The sequence below is a fragment of the Seriola dumerili genome, unplaced genomic scaffold (assembly GCF_002260705.1).
Source record: "Seriola dumerili isolate Sdu_G_001 unplaced genomic scaffold, Sdu_1.0 BDQW01000138.1, whole genome shotgun sequence".
NCBI classification, from domain to species: Eukaryota; Metazoa; Chordata; class Actinopteri; order Carangiformes; family Carangidae; genus Seriola; species Seriola dumerili.
The window spans coordinates 2,886,061-2,906,114 of record NW_019174393.1 but is presented as its reverse complement, the minus strand read 5'-3'; the positions used below and the strand labels follow the sequence as shown (position 1 = coordinate 2,906,114).

Sequence of the window (20,054 nt, the reverse complement as noted above, 5' to 3'; positions counted from 1 at the left end):
AACTCAAAGCTCAAAGTAGTTCTCAAGCTTTAAATAGAAACATTTTACCAAACAGAATTATTGGATTTGTTATATGAGGACAGTTTTATACTTGAGACAGCTGAATATAATAAGAGCATTATTGCCAGTTTTTCTGTCTGGGTTTTTTCTTTCCTCAAGATTCAGTGAGTGTCCACATTGTGGTATGAAGTTACTGTGACTGAGTGAAAATCCGAGAGCACCGACAACTTGCTCAGCACTTCACTCCGAGAGGTTTCTCATAAACGTTGTTCCAAGATAAAATAGTCACCTTGCACTTATGATAAATACCTGACTAATATTTTTTTCCCCAGGGTTTTGGCAGTTAGAGCTCAGTCCGCCCCAGTGGAGCTCGGGGAGCTGATTGCCGGGCGATGTGAGACTTTGTAATCTCATCCTCTGAGGATTGAATAAGCCACTGCACAGCGGGACTGAGGCGTCGCATCATAATGCGGTTTCAGAGTGGTGTAGCGACAGTTCGTTGATGTGCCGCAGCTTCTTGGAGTATTTCATTTAACTGCAGTGTTTCCACAAAATCAAAGTTGTCAAAAACAGCTGCTGATCAGACCTTATCTATACTAAATGATCATTCACTAAACCCCTCCCACAAACAGCAATTACCCAATCATAGCTTGTCAGCTCCGAGGCCCAGCTGGTCTTTGGATTTCTCAACATCCACAGTATTTCTCCACTGTATGGAAACCAGTCCTGGATGCTATTAGAGTTCAGGCTAATGTTAGCAGCTCTGCACAGAGTCTATTCTCCAGCAGCCTGTCACAGTTACAGGAGGTAGCTTTATGTTTACCAAACACGTGACTTAGTCTTGATCCTGAAGTGCTCCTCCTTCACTTCTACATCGTCTACAATGGACGAGGATGTTGACTTTCTGCCCGGGACACGAAGCCTCGGCCTCAGCCGTAAGAAAAACCAAGAGAGAAACATCCAGGAGTCAAGGACGCGGCGTTTTCAACCAGTTTTTCAAGCTATAGCTGCAGCTGCCAAAGACAACACTCGCTGTAGCTGTCAAACTCAGCGGCCACAGAGTAGGAAAGAAAAGGCTGTTTTTGTCCTCCTTTATCTGAAATCAAGAACGCATTCTTTCAACGATTACTGGATTTCAAGTGGTAATCTGCCACTGCCATCGTTGTAAACTGCATCATGTGCTGTGTGAGAACAGAGAGCTGCCTCATTTAACGCTCAGTTAAGTGTAAAAGGATGGGGGCGCCTCAGTACCTTACCTGGTTAGCTGCACACCATTAAGGCTGGGTTTGAATCCAGCTCTCTCTCTCTCACTGTCACTATCATAATAAAGGCGAAATGCCTGAAAAATAACTTTAAAAAAGATACATATACGTAGATGGAAGGACATTAAAGGAATCGTTGGACATTTTGGGAAACACTTTTATTCACTTTCTCGCCGAGAGTTCGATGAGAAGATTGATTTAATCCCACTCTTGTGACTGTGCATGAAGTACAGAGCTGCAGCCAGGCAATAATTAGCTTGCAAGTTATAATAAAATATATATATATAGCTGTTAATTAAGTCTCAAGTCTGTTTTATTTTATATAATAATATAAAGATATTTAAGTGTTAAACGTCTACAGGCCTGTACACGGTCGTGCACTGTGCCCACACACACACCACCTACTGAACTTTAACACTCGAACGCCTGCAGGTTCCCTCTCGGCTAAATTTAAAATCAATTCATCAGAGGCTTTTAGACATAATTATAGCAGTTTATAAGGCATGACCCACAGTGGACCTGCGACATGTCCCCTGTTGGCTCGGTGGAGTGTTGCTAGGTGTGTAATGATGGGAAGGAGCTCTGTTGGATAGGTACGCTGGCACACACACACACACACACACACACTAGTCCTAGAAAGAAATGATGAAATATGAACATGTCAGCCAGGCAAAGACCCATTACTGATTTTGATTAAAGGAGGTAATAACAGCATTTAGGGAGGTTTCAGCATCTAGATCTCTTTCTGTTCTGGACTGTCTGAGTCCTAAATTATGAATACTGATGTGGTGTAGCTGTCTTTTGAGTCATCTGTAAGGGCATCTTTAATTAGAAAGTTTGTGGCTATCAATGTTGGACCACAGTCTATATTAAGTGACTTTATTTGAAAGGTGAATAGAGCACACACTGTGAAACCCGTTTTACCTGGAGAAAACCTAATCTGACGCGTGTGTTTTCCTCTGCAGGCCGTTCCTGGTACTGCCTCCGCTGATGGAGTGGATCCGGGTGGCGGTCGCGCACACTGAGCATCGACGAAGCTTCTCCGTGGACAGCGACGACGTGAGGCAGGCCGCCAGGCTGCTGCTCCCCGGCGTGGACTGCGAACCACGACAAATAAAGTAAGATTATGATTCTCATAACATGGTTGTAGGGCAACAACCCAGCTGCTGTGGAGGTAGAAATAACCTCACTGCTTTAGCTGCACCTCAGTGAATGACACCGAACTGTAACTGTGGGGAGTGATTCAGGTTTATGACACCTGTATTGCAAGAAAATACCAGGTGAGAATATCAGCCACAGTCTTTCTTAGTTCTGGAAGTGTTGCATCAACAATAAACTTTTGCCCATGAGCCCATTATCTCAGAAATATCCCAGCGGTCACACAACAGGTCCAACTACTGTATGCACACATCCTCAGGAGAGTTATGATGTGCACCTATAAATCTAGCCCTCTTTTTTGACTAGAAATAATTACAACATGCTTGTTATAAAAGCATATATCCATACATATCCAAACTGTCATCATAACAGAGGGCAGATGAGACTGAGGTCCCATATTTTACACTTCTCCAGTGTTTTATTTTGATGTATTGATCCATAAGAAGATATATTTTCATCTCAGTGTAGTTTTACATCTCCTCTCTCAGGCTTCTCTCTGGAGCTCTAGCAACAACAGGTCGGTGAGCCAATCAGAAGAGAGGAGGCTCTGAGCCTCTCTTCTGATTTTAAAGCTCAGTGTCTGAATACAGGCTGTGTGCATTCCTCTGTGGACTGAGGCTTTGATACTTTCACAGTATTAATATAGAACCTAGACCTGCTTTATAATCTAACTACACATTGACATCTGCCTTTAGACTGTATGAGACCTTTGAGGCTGAGTCCTTGCCACAGTGGCCGGGGTTTAAATCCAGCCCAGGCCCTTTACTGCATGTCCTCCCCTCCCTCTCTCCTGCCTTCCCTGTCTCTCTCCACTCTCTCTCTCTGCCAAAAAGAAATTAAAATTCAGCACATAACTAACAAGACATTGACAAACATCATGAAGAGGTTCCTCTCCGACCCCGTGGAAACTTCAGCAGTGACAGCTGTTCGCAGCGTGGATTAACAGGCTTTTCAGGGAGACGTGAATGAGTAATAATGAGTCATAGCAGAAGCTTTACCTGGAGAAAAGCTACTTTAGGAAATGAGGAAAGTAGAGAACAAGAAGCACGCAAAGGAAAATGATGTGTTAACAAATGCAAACTCCAGTGAAATGACTTTGTGAGCAAACAGTTCAATTTTTTTGATATGAACCATTCATTTTATGACACCAAGAGTTTAAGTTGGGAAAAGGCAGAGCGGCAGTCGTTTTGTGTTTCCTCCGGTGTGCGGCGGAGATGTATACCCACAGATCGCAAAATCCATTTCTGAGATAAGCCCCCACCTAATCACAGTAATGGATCTGTTTATTCCATCTGCAGAGCGGAGGATTGCTTCTGTGCCACCCGAAAGCTGGACGCAGCCTCCACGGAGGCCAAGTTCCTGCAGGATCTGGGCTTCAGGATGCTCAACTGCGGACGGACGGACCTGGTCAAGCAGGCCGTGAACCTGCTGGGGCCTGATGGCATCAACAGCATGAGCGAGCAGGTCTGGCACTTAACACACACACTCCTACACGTATGCACAGCGTTGACATCACACACCTACACGGGCATAGTGGAGAGCGATGCGCAATGAATTGTGATTTTCTAACCAGTATTACCTGGCAACCCATCCCAGTTCTCACACATGCCGGGCACAGACTGCTCCCTGTGAGTAATGCAATGTGCTACATTCTTGTGCCATGATGCAACTTTTCAAAATTCACATTATTTAGACTGGATCAAAATCAGGCTGCAACAAATGATTCTTTTCATTATTGATTGATAAACAGGTTTGATTTTAAATGGATAAAACTCAATAAAAGACGGTGACAGAGCGAAGCCCATCTCACCCCGGTCACTCAGTTTGGCTGAACGAGTCCTGATGGTTCCAGACCTTTTCCATTTCAGGATTATTGAGGTCACCGTGCTCCTGGAAACACTCAAAGCTTTAGAAATGGTTTTATACCCTTTGCCCCGATCTGTGGGCCAACACAATTTCATCACAAAGCTCTACAGAGAGTTTCTAGGACTTCAGGGTTTTTGTCCTGACTCACAGTGTGGATTGTTAGACCTTCTATCCAAAGGTGTCCCGTCAGTTCATTTTGCCACAGGTGGACTACAGTCGAGATCTAGACTCATCTCAGGGATAATAAAAGCAAACAGCAAAAGGGTCTGAATACTTCTGCAAATACACACGTTTGCAAAAACGTCTAAAAGATCGTGGATTGACGTGCAAAAAAGGGGAAGGTGTCTAAACACTTTCTGAAGCTACTGTTAATCCACATACAGATATAAAGAGACTGACAGTAGCTTTGCATTATAACTCCAGTGTTCATCCAAAAGATGAGGGAGGAAAGAATGATCTCGTGATACTGCAGCACTTTTCCCGGCCTTGAGCTTTGATGGGTTTTGCTTTGACCGTCGGGTCGATATCTCGGCTTTACTGCATCCAAGTGTTAATGTCATTTGGGAATTTCTAAATTCCCCTGTCAGTGGAGATATCGGTTGTTCCTTGCACTAAGTGGAAGTTAATAGTGCAGTCTGATTTTCCATGGTCAGAAAGCTGTGCCTGATTAAGTTCAATTAAGAAACTTTTAGCAGGTTTCCACTCAGGGTTTGTGTTTGTACTGAGCCCCTTTTTGAGTTTGTTTCTAACGTAAGATTTTTGTTTTAAAAAACACTGACCCTGATTTCTAGCAGGTTGATTCATGCCACATTCAGTCAGATCATTCGACTGGAAGAGACCTGAGTTCCCTTTCGGTATTTGCACGTCCTTATCAGTATAACAAATTGTATTGACACTTTTCCTCCTCACTCCTCACATAAATATGACGCCATGGTGACACACAGGCCCCTAAATGGTGCAGGGGACCAGACAGCGTTACAGGAGCAATAAAGTGAAATCTGCTGTCTGTCATCACGGCTGAGAGGCATTTGAACTCATCATGATGATCATCGGGGTCAGTCATCTCTCGCCCTGCAGCCGTCTGCTGATTAAGTAGATCGGCGTCCAGGAAATGTTTAAGGATGAATCACCACAAAGGGATGTGAGCCCTCGACATAAAGTGCTGTGCTGTGTTACGAGCTGGTCGTAAAAGGCCTCTGTTGAACATAACGGCTCAGATCAGGCATATGATTGAAGTCTGTTTTATGGAATCTCGTCCAAAAAACACTGGAAAACGTTCTCCTCTTTAGTCCGGACCGTCTGGTGCACGGGACGCTCGGTTTACATTAAAGTTCTTTCGTTATTTTATTTCCTCTTTGCAATAACACTTGAGTGAAGCTTGGCCATGCCGCTCGGAGCGTAATGTGTGTGGGCTCGTCAGGCTCAAGAGAGTGCTCGGTGCATACGGTGGCCTGCAGAGATATATGATGTTACGGGAGGAGTTTTGCAGCCCGCCTATGTTGTCGCTCTCGTCGGTTATTTTGAGAAAATTAGAACTTGAGAGCAAACCGCTGGAAAAGCCTCTGATTGACAGGATGGGCTGCATGTTATGTAGGAATACCGAGTTTATTCGAGTGCAATCCTTAGGCACGGAGCTGATTAGTGAACTTATATCCTCCACATATGGCACTTCAGAGGTTCCTTATGACAGAAGGGTGATTTAAAGAACATTACGTAAAGAGAGACTCGGGGACTAAATGTATTTGCGTTGGTTTCCCTGTTGAAGTAATGAGCACAGCTGCTGGTGAGCTCCTTATAGAACGGCTAATGGTCTCCTCAGGGCTTTGCTGATAGCACACAAATCCATGTTCACATTTCTTATGGTATGGTTAACAGAAATGACCAAAGCGTTAGCCCTCACAATATAATGTCATGGGTGTTTGTTCGGTACGATAATGAATAGACGTGATAGAGAATAGTAATTTGTTTCTGAACACAGAACGAGCGTCCGAACATGAGTCTTTCTAAAGCTGCAATAAAACCGTCAGACGTGTATTTTGTATTACTAGCTGTACAATAATTGTCTTATTTATATGATTGAATTCAACCCTTTTAGATAGATAATCAATAAATCTAAAGAACTCAAAAGCCACAGTCTTTTATGGGTTTTAGTTTTTTCTCCAGAACAGTAAAAGTCCCAGAATCCATTAGGCTACAGGACCACCAGTCCATCGCAGAGCTACCGCACATGCCCTCACATTCACACCACTTAGATGGTGAGGGGAGTTAAGAGTTTAAAGTCCACCGAGCCCGGGTGTGTTTGGACCGTGGGAGGAAAGTGGAGCACACACTCGGAGCACGGAGACGGATTCAGACTCCGAGGCAATACAATACGAAAAATTGACCCCTATTTCTCACCTTGACCAAATAACCCAAGGTCAAACATTAGTATCTGCTCTGCTCCGGAGATGTAGTCAGTGTGACGAGCTGTTTTGAAAGTTTGAGGTTTGAGAGATTTGACATATCTGCTTGTTTTTTTTGGTTTGTTTTTAGTTTATAGAAAAGTATTCCACATTTTAGAGGAAATAGTGGAAAGTACATTTCTTTACTTTTTTCATATAACAAAACAAGAAGTTTGTGATTGATAGAAAAGAGGCTCTAACTCTTGATTTAATAGAAGGTATAGTCCCTGACAGAAAGGAGTTAGAAGTCTTTTATCCAATCTGTTCTCACTTTCTCTGTTAGTGGCCGGCGAAGGGAAACTTGAACATCAGAAACTCAACCTGAGCTTCATTGTGAAGGTGACTGGCAGGGTGATAGGCGTCCCACACACCGGCCTGTCTAACTATCTCTGACAAGCAGGTCCCTCCACAAGTCTGGGTCTGTACCGGGCTGCTGCACAAAACAACCTTCACTGTGAGGAACACTCCCGTCAGGAGAGCTGCTCAGTTCATCAGGACGACACACAGGAGGAATCTGCACATGAAAACTTTTGCGGTCTTGTGTTTTTAGAGATTGTTTTTGTCGTGTTGCGTTTTATATATCGTATGTAATAGGAGACATTTGAACTGAACCGACACGACTCGGCACCTTTTCTCCTCAATTAAGCACCGCATCATGTTTCACGCAACCCAAACCATGTAACCCCCCCCCCCCTCTCTCTCGTCCTGCAGGGGATGACCCCGCTCATGTACGCTTGTGTCCGCGGCGACGAAGCCATGGTCCAGATGCTGCTCGACGCCGGAGCCGACATCAACAGCGAGGTCAGTGTCGCCCCATAAAAAAAACGCGTGTGTGAAACGCAGTAAACGTCACATTGGTTCCACATTTTTTATTTTTTTTGATGTATCTGTCCAATATGTTCATTTGCATTTGTTTCTGTGTACCAGTGAAAACGATGAACCAGCTTTGTGTCACCCCTCTCCCCCCGCCCCTTTCCCCTCTGTCTTCATTGTCTCACCTGCTCTCGGCATGCTCTCTGTTCTCCTGGCAGCTCATTACATGAAGTGCACTGATAAGAAACAACAAACAAGGACCACTCGCACAGTAACAATGATAGTTTGTCCCGGCGCTGATACGGAATAATAATCCACTGATACTCCCCCAGTGCGCGGGGCAGTTACTTCATTACATGTTACACCACATCAATAATGCATCGCTGTCGTACGAGTGTGTGCACTTATGTAACTCGCTCCCGCTGACTGTACGTGAAGCATGAACCTCATTGCATTTATTTATTGTGTTGAAGTAAGAAAAAGTAACAGTGGAGCTATGTTGCTTTTTGTCTGCAGTGTGTGTGTGTGTGTGTGTGTGTGTGTGTGTGTGTGTGTGTGTGTGTGTGTGTGTGCAGCTGCTTCAGTCTCAGTTGGCAACAAGAACATGCAAGAATAGAAAAAGCCTCATGGACTCTCCTCCCCCACAGTGACCTCACTGTTGACTCCTGTGGTTGCTCCAATGGTTTAGTGCTTGTGTTTAGTGCAGGTGTGTCGACTCAAAAGCAAAGTGCTACCTGAGTTTATGTGCTGATAAACTGCTCATTTCCCATGTATTTCTAATGGAGTCATGGCCATGCAGATGTTTTTATGTCTGAAATAATTTAATCTAATGATTTAGTTGAATAATCTATGAGCCACGATACAATAAATGTTGTTTGTTTTCCTAAACCAATGTCCTGGTTTTGGTCTCAGGGTGATTCGATGGATACGAAAGTCAAAATATTTGTATTTTTTTAACAGATTTTCCTTTAAATCTGATTTTTTTTTTCTTGTGAAATATTTTTGCCTCGAAAGATCCTTCAAAATAAACAGCTTGAAAAGAGAAAAATCCCTCTGAGCCTTTAAATAAAGTTAAAGCAGACGCCGCCGCACATCCCTGATTATCACTATTAAAAGCATTTTGTTAAAATGACACTCCAGAGTCTTCATGTTGGAATATATCGCAGCCAGTGACGCCGTCTGTTTGTGCTGAAACTGACTGATATTATGAAGTAATTAATAATTCATCGCCGTGAAGACAAAAACACCAACAGTCCCAGTGTTGTTTAGCATCGCAGCTGGAATGAAACGTGACATTATATTAAACATGCGTGTGGAAGAGGCCTCCTCCGGGCAACATTTAGAAATCATTTCTATAATTCACTCTGTGATAAAAAGCCACTGTAGAAATTGCGGAGCAGCATCGTGGCTGCGCGGCTCTTTAATTCGACTCTGCCGCCGGTTTTTGTTCATGAGTCAGCAGCGCCCGTCTCGTCAGTGTCTGTAGTCTTCGCCTGTGTTGTATTTTCTCTCTGGTTTCATTCCCTCTTTGAAATGAAACCCTGTTTAGAGATGGAGCTAGGCAGATAGTACGGCGTGTGGTCACAGGGCCGTGCCCGGGCAGATACTCAGTAACCGCGTCACGTTCACACCGACGATTCAGATGAGACGTAGAACAGAAGTGAAACTCGAGAGGAAAGAAATCTCCCTCTGCCATCCTGCCCTCCTTCGCTTACACTTCTCCTCCTGCATACTGCTTCTCGCTCCTCCTCCCTCCTCCTCCCCCCATCCTCCTTCCCCCCCGCCCTCGCCCTGAGCTGTGAATGTTAATGGCTGTATATCTCTCTCCCTGAACCTCACCTATGACTTCCCAGGTGCCAAGCACAGTAAACAAGCACCCCTCAGTTTATCCTGAAACGCGCCAGGGGACGCCACTCACTTTCGCCGTGTTACACGGACACGTCCCTGTCGTGCAGGTAGTGACGTTTATGACCTGTAACCATTAACCTGTGGCCCTTGCCGTGACCTTTGCACCAAAATGAGGATGATAATGATGATGATGATTATTATTATGGTGCCTCATAATAATAATAATAATAATAACAATGCCAATGTGTCCTTTTTATTTCTCCTTCTTGATCCTATTTGTACAGTAATGATTTCTTTGTGGAGACGACCCGATCGAGGCAAACTCTCCAGACTGAGTTTGTTTTTAATAATGTATGCTCTTCAGATGTGTAGATGAGTCACCCAGTCCCCTGGTTTTCACCAGAACTGGATCTAAGGATTGGTCCTACAGCAGCAGGGAGGAATTTCCAGAGGCAAGCGAAAACAGAGCAGACCTCAGCCAGCCTGATACACAGCCGCAGGGATGCCAAATTTCAGTGTTTTGTTCAGTTCTGTTCAGTTGTAATATATAATAGATTCTCTTGCAGTAGTAACTCTACGAGCTGACTCTGGCTGACAGCCTGATGAGCACCGTCGCCTTCAGGATTTTCTCAATTATTAATCTGCACCACTGCAATCAGAGTTTTTTGTTTTTTGGGGGGGTGGGAGGTGGAGGTGGGGGAGAAGGAAACGGGTTGGGGGTATCAGGAAGAGGGATGTTGTGCTGTAGCGAACCCCTGTTCTTCCTCCTACTTGTGTTTAATGTTTGTCTCCTCCAGCTCCTTCTGAGCCAGTTTCTCCTCCAGCTCTGCCTCCTCCACTCTCCTGCTCCAGTCCTCCTCTCTCTGAACCAGCTCCTGCAGGCTCACCTCCAGTGCTCCACATCTGGCCTTCCACCCCTCCTCTCTGCTCTCCAGCTCAGCCTCCCTCTGAGCGAGCAGGGCCAGGACGTCAANGGTGGGGGGGGTGGGGGGTGGGGGGGTGATAGAAAAAGAAGCCATTTTGATTCTTCCTCTCTCAGCTCGACACCAACAATAACTCGCCCCAGACAGAACCTGATGAGGAAGTGCAGCTAGGAGAGTGTTTAATGTCCAGAGCTCGGACAGTCTCTAAATGAGGTGGTTTAGGTTTCCAGCAGTTGAGGCTTTTCCCTCCTGCCAAGCCTGATTGTAACACACCGTCTCCCCCTCGCCTGTTTTTCTTCTTCCCTTCTCTCCCTCCTGGTTTGTGCCCCCCCCCCCTCTCCACCTCTTCCCATCCCCGCCACAGTTGTTGCTGGATAATAGAGCGAATGTGGAGGGCGCCCTGCAGGATGGGGCGGAGAACTACACAGAGACCCCGCTTCAGCTGGCCTCTGCTGCAGGTAATCACACACACACACACACACACACACACACACACACACACACACACACACACACACACACACAGCTTCCTGATGTGAACATTTGACCCAAGTATTCTCATTCCTGACGAAGCGTATGAGGGATTAGTCGTGACATGTTTGATTCTAAGCTCACCAGAAGGCATTCTTACTCTGCTTTAATCATCTAATTAATTCATCACTTTCAATTACGATCTCGGATTCAGGACGGCGGTGGATTTTAGATGCTGCCTCTCAGGGTTGCGCCGCTGTGTACTTGTGCAGCCATGTATGAACGAACCTGCAGCAGGTATATTTAATTCAGTCAGTCAGAACGGGCTTTAAAGTGTCCGTCGGAGCAGAACCGAACGTGCGTTTGAAGAAAAGTGTGAAGTTGTTCGGAGTCAGGTGAGAAAATCGGTACCGCTCTCTTATCTGTGCAGCAGATGTGAATCAATGTAAATATAAATCAAAACACAACAGGTGGTGTACGGGAGTGTCTCTTTATGTCGCGGCCAGTGACTCTAGGAAGGTGTGCGCAGGCCCCCACGTTGCCACGGTAACGAGATGAAAACACACAGCCAGGGCTAATGAACCGCTATTAACATCCTACTCATGAAATAATAAATAATGTAGCCGAAGTAAAGACCACAATCCCAGAGGTAATTTGTGTTAATGAACAGCAAAGAGTGAGAAAACTTTCCAAGCACAGAATTATTTAAATGCAGGTTCAGACTCTTTTTCTGACTGTTTTTACGGTGACATTAACTTCACTGGGATGTATAAAGCTCAAATAAGCGGCGCACGCAGCAGAGTCTCCATGGTGTCAGATAACGTCTGAAGTGTTGGTGTTAATCACTTTTACAACGGTAGTTTCTGGGTTTTTCTTCAGCAGATCTCGCTGCTCTCGTCACTCGATTCCATTTAAAGCTGCAATGTGGAATTCAGTGAATGTGAAAAGGGTAATTTGATGATTTGTATTTTGTTTGTTGTGCACCTGAACGGCCGTTTAAAGCGCCTCCCTTTCGAAACACAGACATCAGTGGTGGAAGAAGTTTTCAGATCCTTTTACATGAGTAGAAGTACCAGTACCAGACTGTAGAAATACTCCACTACAAGTAAAAGTCCAAGTAAATGTGTGTAAATTATTGAAGGTATCAAAAGCTGAAGTGTTTCTTCTGCAGAACAAAAAACATCAGTAAATGTTTTTTTCAGTTTAACAAACACTGAGAACATGAAACTTTAACACACTTTTTTTTACCACCTGTATCCAGTCACTTAATAAATTTCTGGACTGTAATGTGTCTTTTCTTATAATCTTGAATGTGTTTCCCTTCATCTCATTTCCTGTTTTGTCAAATTAAAGGAAACTTGCACGAGAAAGAAAAATGTCAAAATTAAATTGTGGAAATTAGTGTAAAACAAAGACTTTCCTCAAATGTCTCGTGAAGTTCTAGTAACATAAAGTCATTAAACTGGTATAACTGGTCATATTGAAGCTGATTTAAATGTAAAATCTCATCCTACAAAGTAAGTAAAGTTGTCAAATGTAAATACAGGAAGGTAAAAAAGAACAGAAATAATAGAGTAGCTCAGAATAGTACTAGAGTAAATGTACTGAAGCTTTATCTGAGTGTTTTGCTCTTCAGGTAACTTTGAGTTGGTGAGTTTGCTTTTGGAACGAGGGGCGGACCCCATGATCGGGACCATGTGTCGAAACGGCATCTCCTCCGCCCCGCTGGGAGACATGAACTCATACAGCCTGGCAGCAGCACATGGCCACAGGTAACACACACACACACACACACACGTGCCAACCACCAGTGATACGTATATCTATTACCACGGCGTTGATCCGTTTACGCGCTCTGCCCCGGTCGTTCTCCCTCACACCAAATCCTGCAGCGTTTGAGAGGCAGATATCTCAGTTCGCCTGTCGGACAGCAGGCGACGATAAGCGCCGCAGTCTGCTCAGAGCCACTTATGGCTTCAGTCTGACATCGTTTCCCTGCAGCTGAGTAAGATAAAGCCCATTAACATTCAGGGCAGTGAGAGCTGCTAGGAAGTGGAGTGGAGGCGCAAGCCAACAACACAATGCAGCATTATTAAGACAATCAATTATGGTATGATGATCATGCTGCAGCGTGTCGTGAGCAAGGTTCAAACTGCACAGGAGAGGAGGTGAGAAGTTCTCACACGCAGTTGCTCAGGCACAATGATGAAAAGGTACAAAACACGGCTCGCTCTTTCAAGTTCCTCTTTTTAGAAGTTTTGAAAGATTCTAAGAGAAGATTGATCTGTTTTTTATCTCAACACATTAAGCTGAAATTAGCAGAAAAAATTAGCGAGCCTCCACCAAAAGAGGAAAAAATAAACCTTCAACTTGTTCCAGATTTGTTTTTCTTGCATGTTATATCTTGTTAGCTTTCAAGCTAGTCGCCAAAACATCTTAGAATCACTTCAGAGGAAGGAAAGTGTGCAAAGAAAGAGACGTCACAGCGAGGGACAGGACGTCCGAAACGCCAGCGCCTCCTTACTGAAGCAGATGGTTCACTGATGCGTCCTGAAGCTGTGATCACACTGTATATGTTAATGTAAACAGCTGAAGTCTATTCTTCTTCAGAGGAGTCCATCTGTTACTGCTGCGTCATCCTGGAGCAGAAACGAGTGACGAGTTTACAGACTATAAAACAAAGCAAGAGAATCAGTTTCAGCTTCTACATTTACGACTCTGCGGACCCGGTTCAGAGGACACAATTGTGCTTCGTTAAGTGCATGAGAATATTTGGAGTGTCATCAGAGCTGCAGAGCTGAATGAGCTTAACGTGGAGTTAACTCAGAATGTGTGGGTCAAATTTAGATCGGTTTTCCGGTCTGTGATCATCCACCTCACAGCTTTTCCTCCTACGACTGACCCCAGGCCTTCCTTCTCTTTTTACCTCTTGCCCCCGACCATAAAACCATCTGTCATTCAGTCTTATCGCTCTGCTTTCCTTTAATCTCCATCTGTGTCTTTATCGTCTCCCTCTTCCCCTCCAGGAATGTGTTTCGGAAGCTCCTGTCGCAGTCGGAGAAGGAGAAGGGGGATGTGCTGTCCCTGGAGGAGATCCTGGCCGAGGGTTCGGATCCCGGGGAGAAGAGGTTGGCTCTGCAGGCTAACAGCGGAGGGACCCTGCGAACAGGAAAGGCCAAACTGAGAGCCCTGAGAGAGGCCATGTACCATAGCGCAGAGCACGGCCATGTGGACATCACCATAGACATCCGCAGCTTAGGTCAGATTTACTAATACATGCTTCACTGGCACACATGCCTCGCTCTGTGCTGCCTCCAGCTGTCCTGGAGCTGTGCTCATGCTGTGCCTGTCCTGTCCCGTCCTGTCCAGTCCTGTGCTGTCCTGTACACACCCTCAGCAATCACCGCTACCCATCCAACCATGAAACTGTCTCCGAAGCGGGACTTTTTATATCCGAGGCGATAATAGCCCGGGCCAAAAGGTGTGAACACGATTATGAAACGGTGTCCTCGAGCGCTGCTCATCTTGTAGACGTGGCAATCATCAGCTGTCAGCCCGACATCGTCCACTTCATCGGGCACAGGACCTCGTGTGGCTGTTGATTTGGTTTAATTGATTTTAAGTGACAAAACAGTTTCAGCACACGGTCCAGCTGTTGGTTGCATCACAGTGTTCCTCAGCAGATGGAGTTATAGACAGGAAAGGAATAGTTTGATATTTTATTCTCTTGGCAAGAGTAAGACACGAGAGGATCGATGACCCTCTCGTGTCTGTGCGACAGGTATGATGCTAGCCAGTTAGCTTAGCTTAGCACAAAGGCTGGAAACAAATGGAAACAGCTAGCCTGGCTCTGTGGAAAGGTAACAAACCCACCTACAGGAACCTGGAAAGCTCATTCATCAACACATTATATCCTGTTTGTTTTGTCAGTACATAAAACAAAGTGTAAAAGCAACATGCTGTGGTTTTACAGGGGATTATAACTAAATATTATAAGATTGTCAACTACTGTTTGCAAGAATTACACTTTTAATCTCAGCTATTGAATTTTGTTTCAGAAAATAGTGAAAAATGCCCATGAAAATGTCCCAGCGCCCAAGGTGACAACTTTAATTTGCACTTTTTGTCCGAGCAGCAGTCTGAAACTCAAAGATAACGAATTCACGATGATATAAAACATCAAAAAGCAGCAAATCCTCAAATGTGAGAGGCTCAAACGGGTGAATGTTTGGTTGATAAATGACCTATCAATGAATTTTCCACTCAGTTAATCATCTAATAATTTCAGCCGCGCTGTTGAAACTCGGAGCTCCCACCGTCACGCCATGATTTATGTTGATTTCATGCGCACATCATTCACTGCTCATCATATTGTTGCTGAACATTACAGTCATTTTTTTCTAACAGGACATCCTTTAATTATATTGCTGCTTTTTTTTTTTTTTTTTTTACTCCCACCGGAGCCTCCGACTTTCCACTAATCCAACACTCACCGTGCAGTTGCCCTTCAAAACTCGCACTAACGCCATAAAGTGATGGAAACATGGTCGGTTCTCTCGCCCTTGAAACCGCTCAGACGTGCAGACTTTCCCTTTTTGCCGTAAGTGTGTATTTACTGTCCGTGTGGTGGTGTTCCCAGGCGTGCCCTGGACGCTGCACACCTGGCTCGAGTCCCTGCGCACCTGCTTCATCCAGCACCGCCGGCCGCTGATCCAGGGCCTGCTCAAAGACTTCAGCTGCATCCAGGAGGAGGAGTACACCGAGGAGCTGATCACGCACGGCCTGCCGCTCATGTTCCAGATCCTCCGAACCAGCAAGGTCACCGGGGCTTTCTCTCACCTGCATGTAAACAAAGTGCTTGTTAGGGAAACATCAGACAGAGTGAGGCTGGGTTTGCTGGGAATACAAACTGTCCTGTGCTCATGTGCAACGGTGACATTAATACTCACATTTGCATATATTTAGTTGCATTCTAAACCATATTATCATACATTTGCATGAAATTTAGTCCTGAATAACTCAGAGGCCACGGAACCGTAATCTGTGTGAAGTTTGTGCCCTCACTCGTGCTGGTGTGTGTTTGCAGAACGAGGTGATAAGCCAGCAGCTGTCGGTTATCTTCACCCAGTGCTACGGGCCCTTCCCCATCCCTAAGCTGACAGAGATCAAGAAGAAACAGACCTCGCGCTTAGGTAAGAGAGCCGGTTAAAAATAGTGGCTGCTCCTCAACGCTCTCCTGTGCTTCCTGCATGAAAGGAAGCCGAGTGATGAGGGAGTGACAGCAGAGTCTGAGTCACAGTGGGAAACCAGGGGATTCTTGTTTTTCTGGGGGGGGGGGCGGGATTTGTCTCCCACTTTGGCGAGGTCGGAGATCACATGTCAATCAAGCTGATTTAATACGAGGAAACATGTTCCTGGTCTTTCTTCAGCAGCGTGTCAAGCTTTTATAAACTCTCTCGTTCGGCCCTTTAAAATCACAAAAAGGCAAATGTTAATTACATTAATATCACTCCAGTTTATTGACTAATACAACAATTTATTCTCAACATTTGGGAAATATCACAGTGTAATTAAATTCTTTGTGTAGTTTTTCAGAATTGAAATGCAATCCTCAGTCATTACCACACACCCCCGAACCAAGATTAACCCTTATCTTTCTTCAGCAGCTCAAAAACTTTGTTTTATCAGCTCGATGCTTCATGACTTCACCTCATTTAATGAGAATTGTTGATGAGGTGAAGACGTTCAGATGTCTGGTACAGAAATGACAGCAGCTAAAAAACATGTTTAATTACAACTGATCTTCATCTGCTGCATGATAATCACCTGTGACTGACCCTCCCAAATCTGCTTCATAACATTTTTAACAATAACAGAATGAATAATACTTTGTAGTAACTCCAGTTTTCTGTTTGTCACAGTTCTAGGTTTTACCACGTATCTACAGGTTTTAACAAGGTCTGCAGAGAAGAATAAAATACCTAAAGAAGAAGTGAAAAAAAGTTCATTTTATAATTATTTGTATAATTATTTTACACATGAAGCCGAGGCGTCTGTGTGACTCCAAAGCACAGAGAAGGAAAACGAACTGCAACAAACAGTTTATCCTCAAGAGTTCCTTACACAAATTTTGAACCTTCATGATCTCGGTTTGTTTTCCAAGCAGATATTTTTTGTTCACACGTCACTGATGATGTGATTTATCAGTTTAATCTGGTATTAAAAGCTCCTTTGAAGTCGGGAAGGTCACAGACATTTCCACATTTCCATTTTTCTCTTTCTTTTTCAGATGTTCTTTTTAATTAGAGCAAGAGGAAGCTGTGAAACCCTCAGTGACTGTGCTGCAGCACCACCTAGTGTCTGTTTATCAACAGGGTGAAAGTACAATGACAAATGGTTTGTTATTTTGTGTGTGAAGACGATTAAAGCTTGAAAAATCTTTGACAGCTAATTAATTTATCACAGTACTCAAGGATGCTCTTTCAGACGCAGCTAAAAGGAGCGGATATCAAATCCAAATTGGCTGCGTTTTTACAATTCCTCTCAAATGGAAATAGTTGTATTTCGATAACGCGGCGCTGATCGCTAAGTGATGAATCGCTCCGAGAGTAATTAATGACCACATTAGCTTAATCTTCTGCTGTTTGCTGTTCTGCACCCGCGGTGTAGGAGACGTGAATAATGATGCATCATTACGCTGTTTTTTATTGAGTTTTCATTGTCATCATCTTTCCTTTTTTTCAGACCCTCACTTCCTGAACAACAAGGAGATGTCGGACGTTACTTTCCTGGTGGAGGGGAAACCATTTTATGCACATAAAGTTTTGCTGTTTACAGCGTCACCCAGGTAAAGGGAACATTTCGCCCTTATGTTTATTGCTGCCTTTTTTTTTTTTTATTTGTGTCTTTTATCTTTATTTTTTTCCACGTACAAAACAGCTGTGATGTCCCCCTGAGTTCTCCTCTGTCATCCAGGTTCAAGTCGCTGCTACAAAACCGACCAGCAGCAGAAAACACCTGTATTGAAATCAGCCATGTCAAGTACAATATATTCCACGTAAGAACTTTATTCTATTACCTTTTTTTTTCTGCTAATAAAAATCCTTTGACAAGACGACACATAAATCGACAATCAACACATTACAAATAAACAAATATATTCCTTAAAGAGTTGTGACCAGGATGTTTTACTGTGTGCAGGATATTTTATTTAAATAAAGTATGTGATGACAGCTCTGTTTCTAAATGACCTCACACACTCAGTCTGAAGCGTTTCCGTTCTGTTATTTCTCCCCATGAAAAGAGCATCACATTGGTTTTTAATCTGGAGCTGAAAATAGTTCCCAACAAATGCATTTCCTCCTGTCTGAGTAACGTCTGCTAAAGTAAATAGATAAATAAATCGCCGGCAACAGACAGGATATGGAAGTCAGAATGTATTTTCATGGGATTTGTTTGACGATAACAAAAACGTTGAATGTATCTGTGATGAGCTACAGGTGTCAGCTACATCAGCCTGGCCGGGTTTATCTACTGCCATCTACTAATTATTGTTTTTTATCATCAATTGATCTGTTGGTTATTTTCCAATCAGTAGTTTAAACTGCAGTGTGTCAGGAAATCGTTAAATAGGATCCATGGTGACTTACCTAATGATTAATAATAGAATAATTAACTTTCTGTCAGTGCGTATTGATGAGCTCTGGAGTCAGTATCTAAACATCAGGATCCTGTGAGACTTTTAACCTTTTATTTGTCGATACTAGTGACGAGTTGGGGATGTTTTTATTACTTTAAATACATGTTCCTGAGCCAAACCTGAAATGTATTGAATCTAAATGAGTCATTTCAAGTTTATTTCCTTTATATTAATTAAATTTGGATTCAGAAAAACTCCCACAACCAAAACAGTAAAGATTAGTAACATTACAATAAAAAGACACTTCAAAACTAAAAGAAATGTAGATTATGATACAGACTGAAGCCTGTTCTGTTGTGTTTCAGCTGGTCATGCAGTATCTGTACTGTGGAGGCACCGAGTCGTTGCACATACGCAACACTGAAGTTATGGAGGTAAGACAGACTTAACGGACGCCTGCTGAGCGACAGCGCTGGTATTAGCGTTTCTAATCCCGAGTCCTGTGCCTCATTCTGTGCGGCTGTACTGTTCCCCCGCAGCTCCTGTCTGCAGCCAAATTCTTCCAACTAGAGGCCCTTCAGAGACACTGTGAGATCATCTGCTCCAAGAACATCACCACCGAAACCTGCGTGGACCTCTACAAACACGCCAAGGTGAGCACCTCTCTCTGGGAACAGATTAAACTATTTGTCAAGTTGTCGTAAAACACCAACGTAAAACAGACCAAATATGTTCCTGTAATAAACTCTCACACAAGGCACCAAGGTAACACTAACAGGCCCCCGCGGATTCATAAAAATGTGATATTAAATATTGATGAAACACTCACACTGCCTGTTACAGCTGTTTTTAAAAGCTGCACTAATCAATAGTTTTATGTGACGACGGATCTAAAGACGGTGTAATGTGAAAGGTGTCGCTTTTCATTTTCCTGTTATCACCCGGCTCTGCGGCTCCTCTCGCCTCTGCGGATGTTTAGCATCTTCAGTCTCATTGTTTTGGTTTTAACAGGCAATAACTTCAGTGTTTGGGTTCAGGGTCGCTCCCACTGCTCTCACAGTGATGCTTTCAGGGAACGCTCTGTAAAACTGATTGGTTTTAAAGTGTCCTATGTTCCCAGGAGTGCAGGAACAGCTTTCTGAAAGCTTCGGCCTCCAAACCTTTTTCTCTCTTAGTCACTGTGTGTATCTGATGTGTGACGGTTGAACCTGCTGGCCTTGTTGCTGTGAGTATTTCTGTAAATTCTTTAAATGGAGTAGTTGTCCATTTTCTGTTTTAAAAAAAAGCGCTGAAATTGTGGAGGGGAACTGTCTCTTTCTTTTTCACCATTTCCTCGCTGTCCTTCTTGAATCTGCGGCGTTCCGGTTCAGCGAATGTCTTTTTGTTCGTCTGTTGTTCGTAGTTTCACCTCGGGATTAATTGGCACTTTTTGAGGAGAAAGATTGTTTTGTTTGTTGTTTTGACCTCGAGTGACCCTGAGCTGCTTCAGTTCACTGTCACAATTTCACCTTTTTGGAGAAATAAATTATTTCACTTTAAATGCAATTTAGTTTTCAGACTTTGGTTTTGGGGACCAGAGAGGGAACAGCTTTATTATTTATGCTGTGCCCCTGTAGACGAGGGCGTAGCACCA

General features: G+C 43.9%; 1 protein-coding gene across 1 annotated transcript in view; it reads left to right on the top strand.

The window, feature by feature from the left end:
* The window catches only part of LOC111224825 (ankyrin repeat and BTB/POZ domain-containing protein BTBD11-A), a 163,114-nt gene that overhangs the window by 139,666 nt on the left and 3,394 nt on the right, over positions 1–20,054 (top strand). The window contains exons 4-16 of the mRNA XM_022749488.1: positions 2,228–2,380; positions 3,719–3,884; positions 7,439–7,528; positions 9,394–9,495; positions 10,676–10,769; positions 12,419–12,554; positions 13,809–14,041; positions 15,422–15,600; positions 15,869–15,974; positions 17,527–17,629; positions 17,758–17,839; positions 18,787–18,855; positions 18,961–19,074. Coding sequence (XP_022605209.1) covers positions 2,228–2,380; positions 3,719–3,884; positions 7,439–7,528; positions 9,394–9,495; positions 10,676–10,769; positions 12,419–12,554; positions 13,809–14,041; positions 15,422–15,600; positions 15,869–15,974; positions 17,527–17,629; positions 17,758–17,839; positions 18,787–18,855; positions 18,961–19,074 — 1,627 coding nt within the window. The remainder of the gene's footprint in view (positions 1–2,227; positions 2,381–3,718; positions 3,885–7,438; positions 7,529–9,393; positions 9,496–10,675; positions 10,770–12,418; positions 12,555–13,808; positions 14,042–15,421; positions 15,601–15,868; positions 15,975–17,526; positions 17,630–17,757; positions 17,840–18,786; positions 18,856–18,960; positions 19,075–20,054) is intronic.